Below are 26,187 nucleotides of genomic sequence, written 5' to 3' on the forward strand. Positions count from 1 at the left end.
GTTATACGCATGTTTATTTCCTTTGTGTGTATTGGAACAACACAAAAAAAACAGAAAAAAGGCAAATTTGACATCATTTCAGACAAAAGTGGGCAGGACAAAATTGCTGGCACCCTCAACTTAATATTTGGTTGCACCTTTTGGAATAAATAACTGCAATCAATCACTTTCTATAACCATCAACAAGCTTCTCACATCTCTCACCTGGAATTTTGGAGCACTCTTTTTTGTAAACTGCTCCAGAGCTCATATTTGAAGGTGTCTTCTCCTAACAGCAATTTTAAGATGTCTCCACAGGTGACCAATGGGATTCTTGAACTATGTTTGGCGTCATTGTCCTGATGGAAGACCCATGACCTAAGATTATTATTATTATTATTTATTATTATAGCGCCATTTATTCCATGGCGCTTTACATGTGAGGTGCAGCTTTCTGACACTAGGCACTACATGCCACCAAAAGTCCTTTAGTAATCTTCAGATTTCATGATGCCTTGCACACAGTCAAGGCACCCAATGCCCAAGGCAGCGAAAACAATACATCTTTGAACCTCCACCATAGTTGACTGTAGGTTCTGTGTTCTTTTCTTTGTAGGCCTAATTTTGTTTTCTGTAAACGGTAGAATGATGTGTTTTACCAAAAAGCTCTATCGTGGTCTCATCTGTCCTCAAGATGCTTTCCCAGAAGGATTTTGGCTTACTCACATACATTCTGGCAAACTAGCTTTTTTATGTCTGTGGGGTCCTCCTGGATCTCCAGCCATAGCGTTTCATTTCATTCAAATGTTAATAGTTCACGCTGACACCGATGTACCCTGAGCCCACAGGCTAGATTGAATTTGGAACTTGATTGGGGCTGATTAGCCACTATTCAGACTATCCTGTGTTGCAACCTTTCATCAATTTTTCTCTGCTGTCCACGTCCAGGAAGATTAGCTACAGTGCCATGGGTTGTAAACTTCTTGATTATGTTGCGCACTGTGGACAAAAGAACATCAAGATCTCTGGAGATGAACTTGTAACCTTGAGATAGTTGATCTTTTTCAACAATTTTGGTTCTCAAGTCCTCAGACCGTTCTCTTCTTCCCTTTCTGTTTCCCATGCTTAGTGTGTCACACACAGACACACAATGCAATGATTGAGTTGAGTTTCAGGTGTGATTTTCATATTGCCCACATCTATTACTTGCCACAGGTGAGTTTGAACCAGCATCACATGCTGAAAAAAGTTGTTTACCTACATTCTTGGAAAGGTAATAACAGTTTTGTCCTTCCCATTTTGTTTTGTTTTTTTTTGTGTTAAATTATGTCAAATTTGCCTCTTTTTTCCTGATTTTTTTGTGTTGTTCCAATACACACAAAGGAAATAAACATGTGTGTAACAAAACATGTGCAATTGCAATAATTTTCAAGGAGAAATACTTCATTTTCTGGAATAATTTCAAGAGTGCCAACATTTTTGTTGATGTCTATATATCCACTTTTCATAAAAAAGTAAGATTGCTGAGACCCCCAACAATTCTGAAAACAGGAGGTCCAAATTTCCCATGTGAGCATGTGCGACCAGCACTCTTATGGATATTCCTTTACAGGTCGAAAAAGCTCACTAACGCCTAATTCACATAGAGGACATTGGGATTCACATTCTCGTGATTTATGGTGGTCCCAGTAATTGAACCCTTAGTAGTCATCATGCATTTATCCTAGATTTGTGATTAGGTAATGTATGTTGTTTAGAGACAAGGAAAATGAGCAACTGCTAGGGCAAATGAGCTATAATCTGACGAATTTAACCTACCCCAGTCACGAAAACTAGGGTTACAAAGAGTTACTGTTAGACTGAGTTTACACATCGGTTTTTCATGGTCTCCGTACTACCTGTACTGACCATGGGTCTCCTGACTTGAATATACAGTCTCATGAGACTGTCAGGTTGAGTAGAGACCTGTGGGTGGTGCAGGCATTGTGGTCCCTGCTTGGGCTATAATTTTCGGCATATTCTGCATTAACGAGGACCTTTCCGCTGAGTAATGACATAGAGGACTGTACAAGGTCATTACTCCAAAGACACGAGGTGTTGACTTTCGATGACATTCAACTGCTAAAATAAATTACCTGAAGATATCCTCTTTTCTGATTAGCAACTAATCAATTTGCTCATAGAAAACAGCTCAAGGCACATTAATCATAGATCTCAGCCCTAAGATGAGGCTCCTAATAACTCAGGGATATTAGTTAATAAAACCTAATAGCCTGTTTTATGTTTGCTAGGAAAACTGTTATGAGATCTGTCATCCAAAAGGTGAGATGATGGAGGATCTCCAAGGTGCTCAGAGACTAGCGGTGGTCCTGATAAATACACAGAATCCATATTTGTGCAGGAAAATATCCCGGCGATGTCCACACGAATCGAAATCATTTATCAGAATACTTTGTAGGGAGAGTTAAATATTTAATAGGGTTGAACAAAAAGGTTTACTCTACCCTCGTTTGGCCTCAAGTCCAATCCAACACAGGGCAGCCTTCACTCTGTGGCCGGGCAACTCTGGAATCGAGATTGCAGTACTAGGCATGTCATGATGTTGCAAGGGTTAGTAAATGCCAAAAGCATCCAAAATGCAGGCCGCAGAAGTGAGGACTGCCCTGGACCTGCTGCCACAGGGAACTGGACTGGACACAAATCTTTTTGCCCAATTCTATTATTTAGAGTTGCCTCCTTAAATGGGTTGTCTGACTTTAGGCTACAAAACTTTTGAATCTCACATCGCGCCCACTGCGACCTGTGAGGATTCTTTGGTACCGGTGGACTTGTACCAATAGCATGTGATATGCATACTGGTACATGCGGTCACATACCAACTAGACATGCGCGGCCTCGTTGAATCCAAGTGCATTGAGTGAGGCCAGACACTTCTGGTCGGAATGTGACCGAAAGTATGCAATTCGCAAACTTGTGATCATGTACCCGCAACGCCAAGCGCCAGCACTAGAGAATCCTTAGTGCGCATGATGTGAAGATTTACAAGTCCCTAAGGCTGGACAACCCCTTCAAAGGAGTTCATCCACTTTTGATAACCCCTTTTTTCGCTCAAAGTGTCGCTTTCCCTGAAGATCAGCTAATTTTTTGTAGTCACATTACATGTAATTTGTGATTGAACCCAACAGCGAGTGTTTAATTATCACCTCCAAAAGTATCACGCATCGTTACACAGTTCCCATTGAGCATCCATTTGATGCCCGACCATGCTGAGTCCTCCAAGAAACACTCTTGAACAAGACGACTATGATAAGACTTGGTCATCACATGGCCTTGGACAACATAATCTCTGGGTCTTTTCACCCTAAATTTTCAAAGCTCCCATAGAAATGAATGGACAGGGCAAAGGATGGGCTGCCACTTTTCCACCTTTCCATTCCATGAAAAGTGCATACCAAGCCTTGTTGTCCAAGCAGACATGGGTACACGTGGTGGAACCCCATTTAGAAGAGATTTATGGCATGTAAGGCCTCCTAATCTGATTGTTGGATTCCTCTGTTGTTGACCCTTTCCATGAAGGGATGGAGAGGACTATAATGAAGGGAGACCCTGTTCGATACTGTATCAGCAAGGCTGGTGTATGGGGAGGGCAAAAGGGGCAAATTCCCTGTGGTCTACATATTTTTACTATCATAATTTTGGGAATATATGAAGGTGCTATTTGGCACTTTTGATAACAGATAATGATACAATTTGAAATCTATGGTCACGGTATAGTCACTGTATGGTCCCATTTTTTTACCCTCTGATACATGACCTGAAAAGACGAAAAATGGGAAATATGGTGACGCCAACTGCACATAGTTTTTAACTGGACATATATAGCAGGTGGCAACTTACCTTTCCCTGATAAGAAGGGGTTACTCAAATAGTTTGAAGCAAGGCGTTTCCGCTGAAGACACAATAAGAGCGCCATGAGACACAGACACAAAGACATCTGGCATTTCACTCAATAACTAATTCCAACAAATATATTATTAATCGTTTAAGACACATAATAAATAAAAAAAAATTTAGAAAAGCAAAAATAACTAAATAAAATTATTTTAAAGTAACGGATATCCCTTATCTAGTTTCCATTTATCACACTCACTTTTTCAGAAAATACTTACAAGCAAAGAAAATTTTGGTAAGAAAGCAAAATTGTAAAAATTAAAAAACAAAAATGACCAAAGAAACATTCTTTTCGAAAGTCACTAGAATTTACATTTTATAGGCTTCATTCACAAAGCGCAGTATGGATGCATCCAAAATCAAAAGTGAATTAAAAAGGCAGAAAAAATAAAGAAATATAAATAAAAAAAAACTTATATATCGATGAATTGAATACCAAAAACTAAAAGTTAAAGAAAACAAAAAAAAATGAAAACTTTATTGTGTGAAGGAGGGCTAAGCATGTACTCGCTTGTGTCGGTTTTGTCACATTATTTAGGAAATTTTCACACATATTTGTTTTTATAAAATGTTTGCTTTTTAAATGTTTTTGCTTTTTCAATCTATTTTACAAAAAAACCCACTAAAATTGTGTTGAAAATTGTACGACTTCTACATAAAAAAAACACAGCAAACCAATGTAAACTACTCAATCTTCCTGATCTGATGAATTCTTACTAAATATATACTGTTATGGTGTACGGTATTTTGCTGCAGGTTTGCTATTTTTTTTTAAATATACACATACAATACATGTATGCAGGCTTGGACTGGCCCACTGGAGAAAAGGAGAATCCACTGGTAGGCCCCTATGAAGAGTGAAAATGAGTAGTATAATCTAATCATTCAGTAAACAAGCTAGCCAAGTGAGCCACCATACTGCCCTAAGTACAAAAAAGAAAGAATTTATGTGAATTTTTATTTTTTCATTCATATATATATACAGTATATATATATACTCATATATATATATATATATATATATATATATATATATATATATATATATATATATATATTATGTTTTGGAGAAAAGAAAAACTACAAAAACTGACTGATCTCAATGGGATTTTAAATGTTTTTGGAAAGAAAGAATTTAAAAAAAGGCTCAACAAGATTTTTTTTAACAAAATTTTTGAAAAAATAAAAACTGAAAAAAAAAAAAACCCTAAAAAAAAACTGACCTAATGGCTTACTGGTAGAAAAGTTGAGTATCGTAGTGTTCACACATTGCGTTTTTGCTGCGTTTTTTTAATGCAAATTTTCAGCTGTGTTTTAGAGTACCAGTTAAGTCTATGTGATTTCAGAACTCTCATGCACACACATTGTTTTTTTTTTCCTTCCTGACTGATTTGGAAAACTGCTGAGTTTTTTAAAACTGCAACGTGCCACTTCTTTCAACGTTTTTGCAGCATTTTTTCACCCATAGAAAGCAATGAGTAAGTGCAAAAAAAAGCAGCAAAAAAACCCACAGGTATCAGGTTTTGCCGCGTTTTTGGTGCAAAAACCTTAAGGAAGTTGCATCATGATTTTTTAGGGGACGCTAAACTTTATCAGCGTGCACAAGAGACAACAAAAACGCTGTAAAAAAAAAGTAGCAAAAAAAAAATGCAGCAAAAAACGCAGCGTGTGAACATAGCCTTAGAGCTCAGTCTATGTCTACAGAATATAAGGAAATCATCTCTATTTCCACAGCAATGTCTCCAGACCCCTAGCTCGTTTGTCGGCTCAGCACTTCTCGCTGCTTACTCATCAACGATTTTATGTTTTTTTTAGCGCACACAAGTTTTGATCCTCCGTCCCTTCTGATAGAAATGTTCAATCTGATTATTCAGCATTTTCGTGGGGGGGGGGTAAAATTGCTGCGTGCGGTAATCCTTCTTGTACGGAATATAAACTACGCCGACCATTATACATCATAGCTGACTGTCACAGAACACAAAGCAATTACATTGGCTTCCATTCATTTGCCAATTTATTTTCCAAATGTCAAAAGTCCGTGTCCCCCTCCCCCGTTTTTTTCTTTTGCTCGGGGCCCTGAATATGCATGAGCAGATCATGCAATCCATTTCCGTCCCCACCCCCCACTATTGTGTCACCGGCCGAGGATTGCACTGCATACATTTCATCTATTCACCCCCACCCCCCTCGATCTAAGTGAACTGGGACGCGTAAAGTTTTTATTGTTACGACGGCAGAGGTCGGCCATACCTCTGGTTCCAGGAGGCCGCTGTAGGCCGGATTGGCCGTACTTCTCCTCTTCCTCTCGTGACGTTTGCTTTGGATCTCTGTAACCGTGGAAACACATTTACATTAGTATTCTCTATAAGAAGTCAAGGGCAGGGATAGATATTACACTTCTTGGTAATAAATGTGATGCTTTGAAGGAAAAAAAGAAGTTGAAGTGGAGTGAAATGTGGCCAGATCGGGTCAGTGTTAAATTGAAAATAGTAGAAGAGGGCCTGTATATAGAAGAGAGGCTTATAATACCCACAAGCAAAACAGAAAAGACAAGAAAAACATAACTGGAAAAGAAATAAGAAAAACATAAATAGAAATGAAAACGACTAAAAAAAGGTAAGAAAAACAAACAGTAAACAACTAAAAAAGACAAGATGAACATAAATAGAAAAGAAAACAAATAAAAAGGACAAGAAAACTATAAATAGACATAAAATCAAATGAAAAACAATAAAACTTAAATATAAAAAGAAGCAAATGAAAATGACGTTAAAAAAGTATATAAAAAAAAGCAAATAAAAAATAACTAAAAAGGCAAAAAAAAAGAAATTCAATAAAAACAGATTAAAAAAGAAGTAAATAAAAAGTACACTAAAAAAACAACTAAAAACGGCAAAAAAAGAAATTCAATAAAAACGTAGCTAAAAAAGAATTAAATAAAAAAGCACTAAATAGAGGTAAAAGAAAATGAGTAAAAACATAGATGAAAAAGAAGTAAATAAAAGTACACTAAAAAATAACTAATTTTAAAGAAGAAGTAAATAAAAAGTACACTTAAAAATAACTGAAAAGGGCAAAAAAAGTCATTCAATAAAACAGATAAGAAAAACACAAATACAATATACGGTACACAAAAAACTAAAAAGGGGCAAAAATAAAAAAAATTCAATAAAAATATAGATAAAAAAGAAGTTAAAAAAATACACACAAAAAAATAACTAAAATGGGGCAAATAAAAAATTCAATAAAAATACGGACAAAAAAGAAGCAAATAAAAAGTACAATAAAATGCTAGCTAAAATTAAAAAAATGTATAGTCTTTCAGGCTAGTGGGCATTCTCTCAGGAGTTGCATGTAGATGAGGCTACATTTGCAAAGTTGTTCGTAAGCAAGGGTCACAATGACCTTTGGAACTCATGCAATATGGACAGACTTTATAGATTAGCATAAGGAGTTCTGATGAGTAGGTATTATAGGCAGGAACCTCAGGAGATACTGCTGTCTGGGACCCTGGAAAATTAGGTAAAAAGGGGGAAAACACCTTACAGAAATTAATTTCCACCCGTCACCCTCCATAGTTACCAACAACCTTGGTGTTGGCAATTTAGTGACGTTCTAGTCCCGCCTTTGGTCCTGCCGGGACTGCCTCCAATTCCGAAAAGTCAAGATTGACCCAGCAAATTTAGAACATTAGGTATCGAATTAGTTATGAATTGACCCTAAAATTTCAGAATCTGAAAAATCTGTTATTTGGGGGGATTTGGCTAAGATGGCCAAGATGGCCATGAATTGGCTAAGATGGCAAGAATGTCACCAAAATCGGGACCCTGTTACCACCTATTATGTTACCTGAGTGCAGTAACGATATTGAAGTAAGTTGTCAGGCCTGGCTTAAACATAAGAAATGTGCCCCAAGCTGTTGTCAGTTCCCTTCCCCCACTCCTTATAGCAGCTCCGGAATCATCCAGTAGATGGCGACAAAGAGGAACGCGCCTTCTTCCACCAACACCCTTCATCACACACCATGTACCGTATAGATTACCAGTCCCTTCTTATGTGACAGAAAGGCCTTCAGGCCCCTCATCATATGCAAGGTGCGACAGCTATTTATGCACCCCCTATAGCTACGCCCCTGTCCGCAAGTAATCAGCGTGATAAAGCCTCATGATTTCATACACGGAAAATGAAAAAAAGTTCAACCGTCGGCAAAAAAATTCTTAATGAGCAAATGCATCAAACCTGTAACGAATGCGGGAAGGGATTGATATATGCGTATACATTATGCTAATGAAATGAAGCGTGGTAAAGAGTGTATTATAGCGGGGGATTGTGGGACATATCTGCTGTATTAGGAGAACATGGTGCTAAAGAGCTACTAATGGAAATGGTGGATAATTTTTATTACGATGGGAATGCAGATGTCACTTTGCAGCTGGAGGAATGCGCTGGGAGTTAATACCATTTACTGCAGATTAACGCGTTTCGCATTTTTTTTGTGTGTGTTTTCTTTTTAGTTTGAAGGGTAACGTTCATTAAAAGTGTGTAAAGTTGTCATTAATGGCTCCCCAGGTAATGATCCACGCTGTCTCTGCCTTTGTCTGCAGCAGATGGGGAACGGCATTAGCCATCTACAGGTATCTGATGCCTCCTAGATGACTTTTCTCGTGTGTCTAGATACTCAACGATACATCCAGTGTTGGATTTACATCTCAGGACAATGACGGCTAAGCTTATCGGATTTCTTAGACTTCGACCATTAGGAAGACCACACGTTCCACATGTCTCAAGCCTCAGCGCGCTACATCTGTGGACTTGAAGGGGATTTTTTTGATTTTTAAAAAATGGCCCATAATGGTGAAAAATAAAATATATCATACTTATCCTACTGATCTATCCTCTTCTACCACCGCACACATTCCCCTCTGGTCTTCCATGCTTCCTCTTCCTGCCTCATGAGCTTATGGACACATGGCATCCTGTATCTGCCTTGCAGACATGTGACTGCTACAGCCAATCACTGGGCACCACTGCGGCCACTGATTGGCTGCAGTTGTCACATGTCTGTTCGTCTCGAAAAGGAAGCACAAAAACAGTTGGGGACCCGGGCAGCCCTGGAAGATGAGTAGCAGAGAATTGATAAGGCGAGTATGCTTTTTTAGTGGTGGTCAACCCCTTTAACTCATTTAACGTTTGCCGCTTTAGGCTTTTTGCATAACGCATGTTCTTCGGGTACGTGAGTAGCAATGGCTGGCTATACAGTAAAATATATTCTTCTCTGGCATGACTGTCCATATCTCTTTTAACCAGGTCTCAGAAAGTTGCGTTGATATCCATGTTAGGTTTTGTGATGGTGGTCACACCAAAAGAAATAGTTCCAGCAAATTTTGGTATGTCCCGAGCAGAAAGTGGTTGGGTTTACATAAAACCTACCCATAAAAGAGAGGTACTGGGTGGAGTTGGAGGTAACCCTAGGTGGAATTGGGTGGGCTAAGATGTCCCTAAATTGTCAATATTAAGATTGGTAACTGAGTGGTCATGTTGGTGGTCACCTGATTTATTTAAAAAAGAACCAACAAATGTCTTAAAAAAAAATATATATATATTGTAAATTATTACTCACCTTCAAGATGTTCTGTCGTAACAAGGCCTAGTGATACCATGAAGGCTATTTTCTGGGGAGAAAAAGAGTTATCAAAGACTGACGCTAACACAAATGAATGCCTGAACAATCTTCTAAAAAAAAAACTAAAACAAAGACTCAAATCCCGTTACTGGGAAAGCAACCTGTTTTACTCTGAAGAGGAATCAGTCAACAAGTGTTCAATTACCCTGCGGTGCCACCACAGGTGAAATCAAGACATCTTAACACTGAGAACCAAGGCCAAATCTTACCTCAGGATTTTCCTCCTTTTTCTTTTTGGCAGCTGGGGGTCTCTGAGGAGGTTCTTCACAAGGTTTCTTAATCTCTTTCTTGATCTCTGGTTGGCTCTGAACTTGAGGTTGTATGATGATTACCTAAAACACATATGATACCTTCTTGGATTCCAGAGCTTAGTAAAGAACTTGGGTGATATTGGTGGAGAACGTTCATGTAGTCTCCTTGGCCTCCAACCTATGGCGCGCCAGTTGTTGCAAAACTACTTCTGCCAGTGTGCCCTGACATCACGTCATGCAGGAAATTGGTGTTTTGAACTAGCTGAAGAGCTTCAGATTGGAAGGCCATTGACCTGCACTTATCTTTGTTTATGAAAATCAACTTTAGACATTACGAGCTCCACTTAAGTAAGCCCAAAGTGGAGAAAGATAGGCTGTTAATTGGCCAATGGCTCATATTTCAAGAACTTTTAGCAAGATGAAGACGTAATGGTTTATTTTCCACCCATTACTCAAGATACCTCTGGCCATTCAAAAGATGTCCAGAACTCACAGTAGTAAACTTGATCTAGTTGAAGGTTGGCTTCAAGATCTCAATTAAAGACCATCCATAGTAGCTCATATACAGTATGTGGCAATGCTGCAAATGCAAGCTGAAGAACATGGGAGGAAAGCTCAGCTAACATGACATGGAATAGTTCCCCTTCATAAGTCCTCCACCAAAATAGATTGGGGCAGTGGAGATCCCATGAAAAAGATTCTAATGGACCTACATGAAACCAGGTTTTCCCACACAATCATAAATGATCTAGGCTTTTCTAGCCTCTGCATTCTTGGACAAATGCTCCATGACAGAGGTGTCCTGCACAGGTTATTGCTGCCCACTAGCAAAGGGAACTGGATGAACCACGACAGACAGCGGAGGGGACCAACTCTGTGAACCTACCTTGCTATCGGCGCTGATTAGGAGAGGTTGAACTTTGATGCTGTCATTCACCACAGAAACGTTGCTGGTGTTAATGGGGTTTGCATTGCTCGGCGAGGTGGATATAATGGCGTAGGCCACACCTCCGCTGCTTAGAGGCGAAGAAATTGTTGTTTCCGATGAGCTCTGAAATTGGCCTTTGGAAGTCTGGAGGTGGCTGACGGTATTGTTGGCAGTGGGAAGGGCTGGACTGGGGTTTTTGATATTGACCACTGTGGCCTTTTGAAATGTAGGGGGTTGTTTCAAAGTCTGGTCTCTGCAGGGGGAGATGGGAAGGCTTTCTGGAATCAGAGTCTTTGGCCTAACCTGTGATAAAACACCAAAACACCATTATTTATAAAATGTTTAATCATAGAATCATAGAATCTTAGAGTTGGAATGGACCTCCAGGGTCATCGTGTCCAACCCCCTGCTCAATGCAAGATTCACTAAACCATCTCAGACAGATGTCGGTCCAGCCTCTGACAAAGACTTCCATTGAAGGAGAACTCACCTCCTCTCGTTTTCTAATATCTAATCTGTATCTTCCCCCTTTCAGTTTCATTCCATTGCTTCTAGAATTGACATGGTTGTCATAGCCCCACCCTTGTTCTTTCTATATGTGGTCCACCAGAACAGAGGACTGGTTTGAGTTATAACTAATTCTCTTATGTTAAAAAGCCAAAAACACTCATTCACAAATTTTTTTTACAAATACTCTTTATTTATGACCTGTGACCAAATCAAAACTGACCAGTTTTTGCTCTTCTTTCATTCCCACTGCTCCCCTGAGTATTCTGTTTTTCTTTTTTTTTTTTTTTTAAATCCGCCTTATGGTTCCAGAGATATGGGCCTTTTTATTTTGGGATCATTTTTATGATCTTTACAAAAGGGGTGTGGCTTATAGGATCCTCTGGGGCGTGTCTTTAGACTGCTCTGCATTATTACCCGTGAGCCACGCCTCCTTCACAAAGACCATAAAAAGTAGGCGTAAATAAAAAGGCCGAAATCTCTGAAACAATGTGGTGGATTTTAAGAAATGGAAAAAAGATAATACTCAGGGGAACGGGGGAATAAAATAAGAGCAAAATCTGGACACTTTCCACCTGGTTATAAGTTCTATTTAAAGGGATTGTTTTTTATTTTTATTTTTTCTAGAAATAGTTTAACCTTTGTCCATGGGTTATGTCTGGTATTGCACCTCATCCCAATTTTAGTAAATAGGTCTAAGCTGCTATACCCCAGGCACCACATAGGAGGGATTCAACGGCACTGTTTCTGGAAAAAGGAAGGCTTGTCGTTTAATACTTTAAGGTAAGGTGTTAAAGAGGACATGTCATCAGGACAAAAATGGCCATTTTTTGTTGTTTTATTACCACTGCTCCTCTGAGAATTCATTTTTTTTCTTTTCTTTTTATAATTTGCTGTACAGTTTCAGAGATATGGTCATTTTTATTTAGTGATCATTTTATGGATTTTACTATGGGGGAGTGGCTACCTGGGTAATTATGCAGAGGATCATAAAGACACGCCCCAGAGGATCTTGTGCAACGTTAGATGCCGTAAATAAAAAGGATCATATCTTTGAAACCGTGTGGTGGATTTGAAAAAATGAAAAAGTGGAATACTCAGTAGAGCAACGGGAATAAAAGAAATTATTGGACAATTTTGACCTGGTAACAAGTCCTCTTTAAAAAAAACCCAAACATTCTACACACTATATAGCAATGCATACAAGACACGACTTGTACTGTAAGTCTCAGCATGCCATAACAGGTACAAATAGTCACTTGTAATCTACAATAGCTGAATATTTTTCAAAATTTCACTAAAGATAATTATTTTCCTCAAGGTAAGGGCAAAATGGTATGAAAACAGTATTTTTTTTTTTTTGTATGAAAACAGTAATTTTCCTCAAATTATAGTAAAAAATGTTCAAATATTGAGTGTGAAACATAAACATGTGGCCAAATATAATTTAGTACCAAACGTAGAAAAAAATGTGATCGCTAAACACTAAGTAGCGTAATCTTGGAAAATAATTCTCATTTTCCTCACAGGGGGTAATCCTGGAGCATAAAATGAAAAATAAAATCAGTCGTCCATTATAATTTATAGATTTACCAACAGGATTTTTATAGGACACCGGGATGTGGAATAGGAAAAAACAACATCTATAAGTAATAAACAGAATTTAGGACATTTAGTCTCCGCGGTATAATTAAAGGAACAGCGGGCCTAGAAATAAGTGAGAAATGTAAACTGAAGAAAAAGCCTCCATGGTGTTTGTCTGTAATTTTGTTCAGAAGGCACAGAAATTATAATTTTTTCTTACTTTATCCATTTTTACATAGATAACTAGGGTATGGCTTTACTAAATGGGTGGGGACGGTTTAGTGCACAAGGTGTCTTCCCACTGCAGGCGAAACAATGAGGCAGAGCTCCTGCTGCAGCCTGTCGCCCTACAGCCAGAAAAAGGTTTGATTTAAAGGGAATCCATATTTATGTGTATGGGATGTTTGGCTGCACATGGTGAGGCTATGGAGGTCTCATCACGGACATGGGGAGGCTATGGGGGTCTCATCATGGATATGGGCAGGCTATGGAGGTCTCATCATGGACATGGGGAGGCTATGGGGATTTTATCATGGATATGGGGAGGCTATGGGGGTCTCATCATGGACATGGGGAGGATATGGGCATCTCATCATGGACATGGGGAGGCTATGGGCATCTCATCATGGACATGTGGAGGCTATGGGGGTCTCATCATGGACATGGGGAGGCTATGGGGGTCTCATCATGGACATGGGGAGGCTATGGGGGTCTCATCATGGACATGGCGAGGCTATAGGGATCTCATCATGGACATGGCGAGGCTATGGGGGTCTCATCATGGACATGGGGAGGCTATGGGGGTCTCATCATGGACATGTGGAGGCTATGGGGGTCTCATCATGGACATGGGGAGGCTATGGGGTCTCATCATGGACATGTGGAGGCTATGGGGGTCTCATCATGGACATGGGGAGGCTATGGGCATCTCATCATGGACATGTGGAGGCTATGGGGGTCTCATCATGGACATGGGGAGGCTATGGGGGTCTCATCATGGACATGGGGAGGCTATGGGGGTCTCATCATGGACATGGCGAGGCTATAGGGATCTCATCATGGACATGGCGAGGCTATGGGGGTCTCATCATGGACATGGGGAGGCTATGGGGGTCTCATCATGGACATGTGGAGGCTATGGGGGTCTCATCATGGACATGGGGAGGCTATGGGGTCTCATCATGGACATGTGGAGGCTATGGGGGTCTCATCATGGACATGGGGAGGCTATGGGGGTCTCATCATGGACATGGGAAGGCTATGGGGGTCTCATCATGGACATGGCGAGGCTATAGGGATCTCATCATGGACATGGCGAGGCTATGGGGGTCTCATCATGGACATGGGGAGGCTATGGGGGTCTCATCATGGACATGGGGAGGCTATGGAGGTCTCATCACGGACATGGGAAGGCAATGGGAGTCTCATCATGGATATGGGGAGGCTATGGAGGTCTCATGGACATGGGAAGGCTATGGGGGACTCATCATGGATATGGGGAGGCTATGGGGGTCTCATCATGGACATGGAGAGGCTATGGGGTCTCATCACGGACATGTGGAGGCTATGGGGGTCTCATCATGGACATGGCTAGGCTATGGGGGTCTCATCATGGACATGGAGAGGCTATGGGGGTCTCATCATGGACATGAGGAGGTTATGGGGGTCTCATCATGGATATGGGGAGGCTATGGAGGTCTCATCATGGACATGGAGAGACTATGGGGGTCTCATCATGGACATGGGGAGGCTATGGGGGTCTCATCATGGACATGGGGAGGCTGTGGGGTCTCATCATGGACATGGGGAGGCTATGGGGGTCTCATCATGGACATGGGGAGGCTATGGGGGTCTCCTCATGGACATGGGGAGGCTATGGGGGTCTCATCATGGACATGGGGAGGCTATGGAGGTCTCACTCATCATGGACATGGGGAGGCTATGGTGGTCTAATCATGGACAACCCCTTTAAAGTGAACCCGTCAAAAAATTCCAGGTTGCCTTTGGTCAATTTGCTCATCCCTACTCCGAAATGAATATTCTTTTCTATAATATTAATTTCTTTAATACTAATTACTACGCATCGGGGAAATACTAATGGCTAATCCACGGTTCAGCGCTGCGGTTGCTAGTTATTGCCGCATTGGTCTTAAGTTGTTAATTCTTGATTAAGGCACTGTCTTTGTTCGAGACATTTGCAGTGTTGGCAAGCTTGTCATTAAAATGCTTGCAGCTCTCGTCCTTGTGAATCTGAATAAGTGGCTGACTGCTTAAACGAGGAACGAAAGTAATAATTGTCTATACGCGTTAATTTGAATTCTAATGGAATACACCTAGCAATTATACAGGGACGGGGGGGAGTTTAGCGCTTCACCTCTGTGCCGCAGCTCGCGCTGACAGAGAACCAATGAGAATATAATCTCTCATCTCAGGAATATCATTTGGATGGGAAAGAAAAGCTTATAGTGGCCAAGAACTTAACAAATTCATCATATCTGTGCTTTTTTTTTCGATTTGGCGCAATGATCAAAATTAGACTTAAAGGGAAACTCCACCTTCAAGCTGGTTTAAAAATAGAAATTAACATGTAATTAAGGGAACACTCTAGGGAAACATATGTCCTCCAAGTGTGCTGCAGAATGTGTGTGCTACACGGCAACCAAAATTAATAGGAGTCCATTGACAGAAAGAGATTAATCTACAGGAAGTGATGGAGGACTACCTAGGCCCTCCCCCAAAGAGCAGGCAGTGGTGGTGCTAAGCACCTGTCCTGGATCCAGGATTTGCTTCCCTCACCTGGGTCTGCTACACCCTGTTCTGCTCCATGTCAGGCTTTGCAGATGGCCCAGCGTGATCCCATGTGAGCATCCACCCGGGCCTATATAAGACTCACCAAGACACACCCCTGTGTCTTGGTATTAAGAGTTCAGTATTGCTAAGGCGCTGGCTTGCTCTATACACCTCAATCTGTTTAGCTGCTGTCTGCAGTCTCCTGGATGTCTTCCACCTACCTGCATGTGGTCTCCTGGATGCCTACCACCTGCCAGCAGTTTCTGGAATCCCACCTGCCTGCTGTCTCTTGAATGTCTCCCATGTGCCTGCGGATTCTTGGATGTCTCTCACCAGCTTACGGTCTCCTGGATGTCTCCCGCCTGCATGCAATTCCATGCATCTCACCAGCCTGCCTGCAGTCTCCTGGACGTTGTCCGCCTACCTGTCTGTGGTCTGCTGGATGTCTACCACCTGCCAGCAGTTTCTGCTATCCCATCTGCCTGCCTGCAATCTCTTGGATGTCTCCTGCCTGCATGCAGTTCCCTGCAATCCGCTGGCCTGCCTGCGGTCTTCTGGATGTCATCCACCTACCTGTCTGTGGTCTCCTAGATGTCTCCCGCCTGCCAAAAGTTTCTGGTATCCCACCTGCCTGCAGTCTCTTGAATGTCTCCCACCCGCCTGCGATCTCTTGGATGTCTCCCACCTGCTTGCAGTCTCCTGGATGTCTCCCGCCTGAATGCAATTCCATGCATCTTGCCAGCCTGCCTGCGGTCTCCTGGACATCGTCCGCCTACCTGTCTGAGGCCTCATGGATGTCTATCTCCTGCCATCAGTTTCTGGTATCCCATCTGCCTGCCTGCGATCTCTTGGATGTCTCCCACCTGCCTGCAGTCTCTTGTACATTTCCCGCCTGCATGCAGTTCCCTGCATCCTGCTAGCCTGCCTGTGGTCTTTGGGACGTCATCCAGCTATGTGTCTGTGGTCTCCTGGATGTCTCCTGCCTGCCAGCGGCGTCCAGCATCCCACTTGCTTGCCTGCAGTTTACAGCATTCCACCTGTCTACCTGCACTTTACAATCCCTCAGCTCTCCGTTTTCAGCGTGCTACTAGCTGCTGCACCAATGCCTGTGGGCCATGCGCCCACCAGGATTTGGAGGATCCACCTCACCTGATGAGTCTAACACATGGGGAGCTGTGTACAAAGCTTTATCCTTGTATATAGTGTTGCCATCCTGCTTTATCTAGACCTTTAACAATGAACGCAATTATTGTTAACTCAACCACTTTATAATGAAAATGAGATGGCTCTGCTCATTCTGTTCCAGTCCACACAGCAAAGCTAATACATTATCTATAGAAAACAGGTCATGCCAGCCTATTGAACTGACTTGATACTTGATAGTTTGGGTTTATCAAAGATAAAAATTGACCTCAATGGCATCAGGGGATCACTTCTATAAAAAAAATAAACTAAGACGATAAGTGAGTAATGTATTTACCTGAGGTAGCACTGCTGGTCCATGTCCTGCCAATCTGTGCAAGGAACTGACCTGAGGGACTTTAATTGGCACTGCAGTTATGGTGCCCAATGTCTGTAAAAAGAAAGATAAGAGAGAACGTTTCATCAGTTAAAGTTTTCCTAATTTTGGAAATACTACAAAAAAGCAAAATACAACCTTAGAAATATAACGATTATTAAAGGGGTTTCCAGTGTTAAAAATGATTGCTATGTTATCAAGGACATCCAGGGATCAGCTGTGACATGTTTAGGATTCTGATACAAGTGTTTCATTTCCTTGCAGCACCCCCGCAGGAAAAATGAAGCATTACACCGAGTCCTCCAAAGCAAAATACTCTCTTTGTAGCCTATCTGGGCAATAAATGAGGTTGCTGAACCTCACGTAATAACTCCGAATTCCCTAAAAGGGATTTCATAATGTGTTTTCTAAAACAGTCGACCACTTTCAATACCCTTTTCACTTTATAAAACCAATTATTCCTCAGCCGAGAGTTTGAGGATGCTCCTGGAATTGTAGATGCAATAGAAATTTCATGGATGAAAAAGTAATAGATTACCTTTTCTTGTCTCTAAGAGGTGGGGAGGGTAATGATGTTAGGGATTTTGTCAGACTCCAGTACATTAATGTTTTTATCCTCCATTTGCAGAGCTTAGAAATGTCAGCCACAGGACATCACTGCACAATTGCAAAACCACTGACATTTTTGATAAATAGGCCAAACTGTAGATTTGTCAAAAAATAGGTAGGCTCCTGCTGCATCCATATCTACTGATAACAGCAGTGGACACGTACACATTCCTCCCAAAGGTCACAAATATAGTGAGCCAGCCAGGATTCCCAGAAAAAGGGGGAAAATGCCTAATTATGGGTGCCTCTGGTCAGGGCATGGCTCGGAGTAAATTGGAGAATGATTTCTTGGTCCTGGCAATAATCTATAAGATACTTGAAAACTACCATTTTTATAAAACCTTATAGCCTTGAATATGGATGAATCCATTAAGAGGAATGTGTCGTCAGAAAATGATCTATTGTTTAAATGTGATTTTTTTTTGTTGAATGTATTTTTAATTTTATTTTTGCTTTTTTTTTCACCATATCACAATTTGTAATAAAAATTAGATATCTTGCAATTCTCACAGGGTGACTGGGGAGATTTCAGATGCTAACTTCTAGTTGTTAAGGAAATAAATATGAACATTAGCCACAATGAACAGACTCCACCTCTATCTGCTGTATTGAAGCATCTAATGAGCATGTGCAAAATTAATTGTGAAGGGAGGGGGAATAGGGGAACTGTGACATCACCTATTGTGAATGGTGGATCCTGTGTTATCTACTGTATATAGAGGTGTTATCAGTCATTGTAGAGGAGGAGGAGGAGGTGAGCTGTGACATCACCTATTGTGAATGGTGGATCCTGTGTTATCTGCTGTATATAGAGGTGTTATCAGTCATTGTACAGGAGGAGGAGGTGAGCTGTGACATCACCTATTGTGAATGGTGGATCCTGTGTTATCTACTGTATATAGAGGTGTTATCAGTCATTGTACAGGAGGAGGAGGTGATCTGTGACATCACCTATTGTGAATGGTGGATCCTGTGTTATCTACTGTATATAGAGGTGTTATCAGTTATTGTACAGGAGGAGGAGGTGAGCTGTAATATCTCCTATTGTGTATGGTAGATCCTGCGTTATTTATTGTATACAGAGGTGTTAAATGGCCACAGAGTGAACGTGCTCCTGCACTTATACCAACATACTGTATGTTTCGGCTCATTTCTTTGGTCTTGCTATAGTTTCTTGTACTTTGTGTGAATCCTCCCTTTATGAGCTAGGCATTTCATCTATGTAGTTTGCCATGGGCACATGTCTGAACAGTCGGGTCTGGGTTCTGCTCTGCCCCCATCTATATTGAGGTGGCTTGAGGCAAGGTGAGGTTTAATAGCAGAGATAGGCCTTTCCCGATTGGGTACACCTTGTTGTGGCCGGATGGCTTTCACACTTTTTTTTAACAAGATAGTATTACTAAGTACTTTATGTTTTTTACATGTACTAAGACTATTTCTTTACTTACTATAGGGTATATTCTCATTGTGTTTTTATGTAATGTTTTATGCGTTGGATTTCAACAGAAAAAAAAACAACTAAAGTATCAGGCGAACGTTAATTACTTAAGTATTTTCTTAACATACAATACATGTGCTTAGTAGATAAGGGGTTTCATTTTGAACTGGTGGAAGGGGCCGGATTAAGGGCCACAAAATACTTGCCTTGCCTTGGGTGCTGGCAACTCACGAAACGCCACTGCTACCGGTTAGTTTTTTTTTTTGCCTTTTAGGACTCGGGGGTTTGATACTGTGTATGGAGCCACAGTATATGTCGATTCTTTAGAAATAACAGATAAAACCATTATTATCTGTAAGGGATCGTGATAAATGAAAAAAATGGAAGCCTGTACTGTGTAAAGTGTCTGCACAGATATTTAAGATCAGAAGCCGCTTTTACCGTTTCCCTGAAAAAATTTTATGGTAATTTTGCTTTGAAAATCATGTTAAGAAAAGGAAAAAGAAAAAAAAAAGATTGGCAATGCCTGGCCTTTAAATGAGTAAATTGAGAGCGGCAGAAACAATAACTGTGAAAGGTTACTGTATGAGCCGAGCGGATAAATTAGTCTTATATGACTACAATCACTGCTTAAAGTATCTTAATAAAAAGGAGGCAGTAATGCAGATACACAACGCAGAGCTTTATTGATCTCATCTATTTTGCTCTCTCAGAGGGAAAGGAATCTTGAAAGCCGCAGTCAAGGTTCTTTTACTGATCTCGATGTATCCAGAGCTTTCAGCGCGCGGAGAAGTCGTGTAAGTACTGTGGGTATTCATGTAGGCATTTCTACACTGGAAATATTAGCATTCTGATAAAAGTCGCTGCGTCCCTGAGATGGGAATACCAATATTCAAACAGACAGTTCTATGAATGTTGTGAGGCCCATAACTTATAGGGATGGAGCGAAACGGATCTGACTTTATGTTCTAGAAACAATGGCATGTTTGTCTAAAGGGTCCGTACTACTCACTCAGTGGGGTCTGGAACAGCAGGACTTTTATAACCCCGGGGGACCCCCTAGTGCGGCCTAAATCACTAGTGAACGAATGGATCGTAGACAGAAAACAGTAGATGGATAATACATAGATAGATAATAGATAGATAAATAATAGATAATACAATAGATAATAGATAGATAAATAATAGATAATACAATAGATAATAGATAGATAATAGATAGATGCTAGATTGATAATAGATGGATAATAGATAATACATAGATAACAGATAATAGATAGATAATAGATGATAGATAGATAATAGATAGATAACAGATAATAGAGAGATAATAGATGATAGATAGATAATAGATAGATAACAGATAATAGAGAGATAATCTATCTATATAATTGTCTAAGGGTCACTTCCGTCTGTTTGTAACTTCCATCTGTCTGTCGCGGAAATGCCAGGTCACTGATTCGTCGCTGCCGGCCGCCACCAATCAGCGATGGGCACAGTCCGGCCGCGAATTCGCCCCTCCCTACTCCCCTCCATTCAGTGCCCCCACAGCGGTTTAGCAGTCCGTTAAACGGACTGCGTTACACCGTGGCATAACGCGGTATAACGCAGTCCGTTAACGCTGCTATTAACCCTGTGTGACCAACTTTTTACTATTGATGCTGCCTATGCAGCATCATTAGTAAAAAGATCTAATTTAAAAAAAAATAAAAAAATAAAAAATCATTATATTCTCACCTTTCAGCGCCTTTCCCGCTCCTCGCAATGCTCCGGTCCCAAGAATGCATTGCGTCAATGACCTGAGATGACGTAGCGGTCTCGCGAGATGATGACGTATATATATAACTATTTTTTATTTTAATTCTTTTTTTAACAGGGATATGGTGCCCACATTGCTATATACTACGTGGGCTGTGTTAGATACTGCGTGGGCTGTGTTATATACTATATGGGTTGTGTTATATACTGCGTGGCCTGTGTTATATACTGCGTGGCCTGTGCTATATACTACGTGGCTGTGCAATACACTACGTGGCTGTGTTATATACTACGTGGCTGTGTTATATACTGCATGGGCTGTGTTATATACTTCATGGCCTGTGTTATATACTATGTCTCTGTGCTATATACTACGTGGGCTGTGCAATATACAACGTGGCTGAGCAATATACTACATGGCTGTGCTATATACTACGTAGCTGTGTTATATACTACGTGGGCTGTTTTATATACTACGTGGGCTGTGTTATATACTGCGTGGGCTGTGTTATATACTGCATGGGCTGTGTTATATACTGCATGGCCTGTGTTATATACTACGTCTCTGTGCTACATACTACGTAAGCTGTGCAATATACTACGTGGCTGTGCAATATACTACGTGGCTGTGCTATATACTACGTGGCTGTGTTATATACTGCGTGGCCTGTGTTATATACTGCGTGGGCTGTGCTATATACTACATGGCTGTGCAATATACTACGTGGGCTGTGTTATATACTGCATGGGCTGTGTTATATACTGCGTGGGCTGTGTTATATACTGCATGGGCTGTGTTATATACTGCATGGCCTGTGTTATATACTATGTCTCTGTGCTATATACTGTCTGGGCTGTGCAATATACAACGTGGCTGGGCAATATACTACGTGGCTGCGCTATATACTACGTGGCTGTGTTATATACTATGTGGGCTGTGTTATATACTACGTGGGCTGTGTTATAAACTGCTTGGGCAGTGTTATATACTACGTGGGCTGTGTTATATACTGCGTGGGCTGTGTTATATACTACGTGGGCTGTGTTATATACTGCGTGGGCTGTGCTATATACTACGTGGGCTCTGTTATACACTGCGTGAGCTGTGTTATATACTACGTGGGCTGTGATATATACTACGTGGGCTGTGTTATACTGCATGGGCTGTGTTATATACTGCGTGGGCTGTGTTATATACTGCGTGGGCTGTGCTATATACTACTATACATATTCTAGAATACCCGATGCATTAAATTGGGCCATCATCTAGTATAGATAATAGATAGATAGATAGATAGATAGATAGATAGATAATAGATAGATAATAGATAATAGATAGATGATACATAATAGATAGATATAGATAGATAATAGATAGATATTAGATAAATAGATAGATAATAGATAATAGATAGATAATAGATAATAGATAGATAATAGATGATAGATAATATGAAGATAATAGATAGATAATATATAGATAATAGATAGATAATACTGTATATAGATAATAGATAGATAACAGATAGATAATATATAGATAATATATAGATAATAGATAGATAATACATAGATGGCATTTAAGATTAGTTCATTCATAATATCCGTCCATTATTTTTCCTTATGACATCTGCCGTGTTCAAAGACAAGTAAAGGGCAGAAATGAATCTACTGACTCTTAAATGACTTACATTCCGAGTTAATGGCGCTGCGGCCGCGGTGGATTGTGGGCGCGGAGGGTAATATATTGTTTTTATGACTGTAGCGGCGTTCACTCTCTGTAATGTTTCCATATAGATTTCTGCGAGTTGCTCCCGTAAAGTGACAACATATTAGCCGCGCTTCGGCTGTCACAATAGCGGCGTGTTCTACATGAAATTCTTTTCTCTTGTTTTTTTTTTTCCCCTTCTCCGCTCTTGTTTATTCAATATTAAAGACGTGAGAGTTGTAAAGTAGCAGAGCCGGAATACCATGGCAACCGCCAGGACGGCAATGTGTAATATGAATGGATATTTACTAAAGTCATTTCAACATTCATTTTTCTCCCTGAATGTTGTGTTTAACCTTGAGCTGAAGCTACAATAACCGGCGACATATGCCAGGTCCCCCCCATATGTTAGACCTTGTTGTGCACAACAATGCTCAATGCAGAATAGAAAATGATGTGATGTGTTCTTACAAAGACAGAAATACATGGGGGGTTGGGTACGGGGGTCCTGATGTCAGAGGTGAAGCGCAGCAAAGTCGAGCCCGTCACTTCCATGCTGCAGGCAGCCATGATACATGCCTCGCTTTATTGATGGACACAATCATTTTGTAAACTAAGCTTTTCCTGCGCTAAAAAATGAGGCCATGATTAGAAATATCTATGCCACCAAATCCTATTCTGTGTCACAAAACTCCATCACTGATAACTGCAAATGAGCTCTGATACACAGTACTGTGCAAAAGTTTTAGGCAGGTGTGGAAAAAATGCTGTAAGACGTTCCAAAAAAATAAAAGTGTTTATAGTTCATATAATAATTATTATTATTATTATTATTATTATTATAGTTCATATTAAACAATTACAAAAATGTAAAAGTGGGTGAACAAAAAAAGAAAACTAAATCAGATCAATATTTGGTGACTCCCTTTTCCGCCATCAGTTCTTCTAGGTAGTTGTCACTCACACACAGTTTTGAAGTTTTGAACTCGATAGGTTGTTCCAAACATCTTAGAGAACCAACCACTGATCTTCTATGGATGTCACCTGTGCAGATCCTTCTGCCTCCTCATGTGATCTCAGGCAGACTGAGGTTTTGTCCTGATGAAGAGGTCATGTAGAACCTTGAAACGTGTTGACTTGTAAAACCTGTCTAATTAAATTCCTTTGGTTTTACCTCAGCCATCGAGCTTTTATCAGCAGCTCAATTGAATGACATCATCTTCTTGAACATCGTTTTTCCTTTTTCTAGGTAGTTGTCACTCACACAGAGTTTTGAAGGAACTCGACAGGAGGTAGTTCCAAACATCTCATCGAACCAACCACCAATCTTCTGTGTATGATCCTTGTGCAAATCCTTCTGTTTCTTCATGTGATCCAAGACAGACGGACTTATGTGAAATCAGGGCTCTATGGGGGCCGGGTTATCATTTAATTGTCCTTAATGATATTGGCTGTATGTTTGGGATCTTTGTTCTGCTGCAAAATAAATTTGGAGGCCATCTGATGCCTCCCTGATAGTATTGCATAGTATCTGCCTATATATAAGCGTTGAGGAGAAATGGGAAGAAATGAAGACCGTAGACGCTGTGGTCGGCAAAGGAAACTTAGTGCAGCAGATGAAAGACCCACCATGCGCACTTCCCTTCAAAATTGAAAGGTGTCCAGCAGTGCCATCAACTCAGAACTGGCAGCAACCACGGAGACCCATCTACACCCATCTATTGTTTAGAGGAGTCTGTCCAGAAGTGGTCTCCTTGCAAGAGATGCGGTCAAAAGCTCATACCTTCCACTTGAAAATAAGGACAAGAGACTTGATTAGGCATGTGCAAAAGAATGGCAGCAGGTGCTCTGGACTAAGGAATCAAATTGTGAAAAATGTGGGTGTAACAGAAGAAAGTTTGTTCATGAATGAGCTGAAGAGCGGCACAATAATGATTGACTTACGGTGGAGGGTCCTGCAAGTTTGCGGCTGCATATCAGCAAATGGAGTTGGGGGATTTGGTCAGGATTAATGGTGTCCTCAATGGTGAGAAATACGGGCAGATATTTACTTATCGAGTAATACCATCAGGGAGGCGTCTGACTGGCTCCGAATTTATTCTGCAGCATGAGAACAACCCCAAAGATCCAACCAATGTCATTAAGAAAAAGTTGTCATGGAAGTGAAGATCCAGCCCCCAAGGAGCCCAGATCTCACATCATCCAGTCTGTCTGCTGTCACGTTGTGATGGTCTTCAGTAAGGAAGGGGGGCCTTCAAATGTCTCTGGAATTGGGACCCTAAGGATCCATGTCCCGGGGGTACTCTTGAAGGTAGAGAGGCCCGAGTCTCCGGCCTTACTATGCTCCTGTTAAATCCTGATCTGTTGCCTCCCCCAACCCATGAGGCCTGGGACTGAAATATAAGGTAAACAGGACACAAAGACAAAACAGGGATAAAGAAAGCAACAAATGTACAAACACTCACCAGAGGTAAAGAGGTATATAGGAAAGAATGGTAATGTACTAATCAAATGGGACTAGGACAATGAGGAAACCATACACCCAAAACAGCACGCAACAATCTCCAATAGCAACAACGATCTCCAATTCTGCGCAGCATCCCCAAGACAGAGAAGGTCTGGCCAAGTTTTATAGGGAGAGGTAATGACCAGATCAGAAGCAGCTGAAAATGGAGCTGCAAGTTTCTGACCAGCATAGAAGATCTGCGATTCACAATATGTAGTGATCTTCTACCTTCAGATCTTCCAGGAGAATGTGACACAGAGTGACACTGGGATCACACGAAGAGACAGAAGGATTTTCACAAGTGACATCAACAAAATATCTGGTGTCAGTTCTCCAAGATGTTTGGAACAGCCTCCTGCCAATTGCCTTCAAAAACTGAGTTTAAGTACCTAGAAAAAGTGATAAAGGTAAAAGGCCGTGACCAAATACTGATTTTTATTTTGTTCAATCACTCTGTATTTTCTTAATTGATAAAAATCTATTCAGACTCCCATTTTTTAAAGCATTGTTAGTGCGCAGCATTTTTTCCACACCTGCCTAAAACTTTTGCACAGTATTATATATGACGATAGTAAGGCCCTTTTCACATTGCGTTCCCCAAGTTCAGTGGTCCTTACACCCAGAAAAATGGGATTCGGTGGTTTGCACCGACGGACCCGTTGACCATAATGGTACCAACAGAGTCAACGTGTACTCTGACGTGCCTCACTTTCTGGCGTATACGCATACTGGAGGCAGACACTCAGACGTAGCAGAGTTCTTCAGGGTGTCCACCTCTAGTAAGCCTATACACCCCAAAATGATGCACATTGACTCTGTCACCACCATTATAGTAAATGGCCCCTAAGACGCATACTCCCAAATCCCATTTAGAGGGGGCTTCAGACATTCAAAAATTAGCCCAAAATGAACATTATATCCTCAAAAATAATATTTGGTATCACAAAATAATACTCTATGCCACAATAGTAATAAT

The 26,187-nt window shown here is 40.8% G+C and overlaps 1 protein-coding gene across 4 annotated transcripts in view; it reads right to left on the minus strand.

Moving 5' to 3' along the window:
* PHF21B (PHD finger protein 21B) overlaps positions 1–26,187 on the minus strand; it is an 84,323-nt gene that overhangs the window by 12,447 nt on the left and 45,689 nt on the right. For 3 of the 4 annotated variants that reach the window (XM_077266618.1, XM_077266619.1, XM_077266621.1), the window contains exons 3-8: positions 17,154–17,246; positions 10,751–11,095; positions 9,823–9,945; positions 9,551–9,602; positions 6,181–6,257; positions 3,877–3,928 (exon numbers count right to left, since the gene is read on the minus strand). In XM_077266618.1, the coding sequence (XP_077122733.1) occupies positions 3,877–3,928; positions 6,181–6,257; positions 9,551–9,602; positions 9,823–9,945; positions 10,751–11,095; positions 17,154–17,246 (742 nt within the window). The remainder of the gene's footprint in view (positions 1–3,876; positions 3,929–6,180; positions 6,258–9,550; positions 9,603–9,822; positions 9,946–10,750; positions 11,096–17,153; positions 17,247–26,187) is intronic. The other variant, XM_077266620.1, reaches the window with a different exon arrangement.

The sequence above is a fragment of the Ranitomeya variabilis genome, chromosome 5 (genome assembly GCF_051348905.1).
Source record: "Ranitomeya variabilis isolate aRanVar5 chromosome 5, aRanVar5.hap1, whole genome shotgun sequence".
Classification (NCBI taxonomy): Eukaryota; Metazoa; Chordata; class Amphibia; order Anura; family Dendrobatidae; genus Ranitomeya; species Ranitomeya variabilis.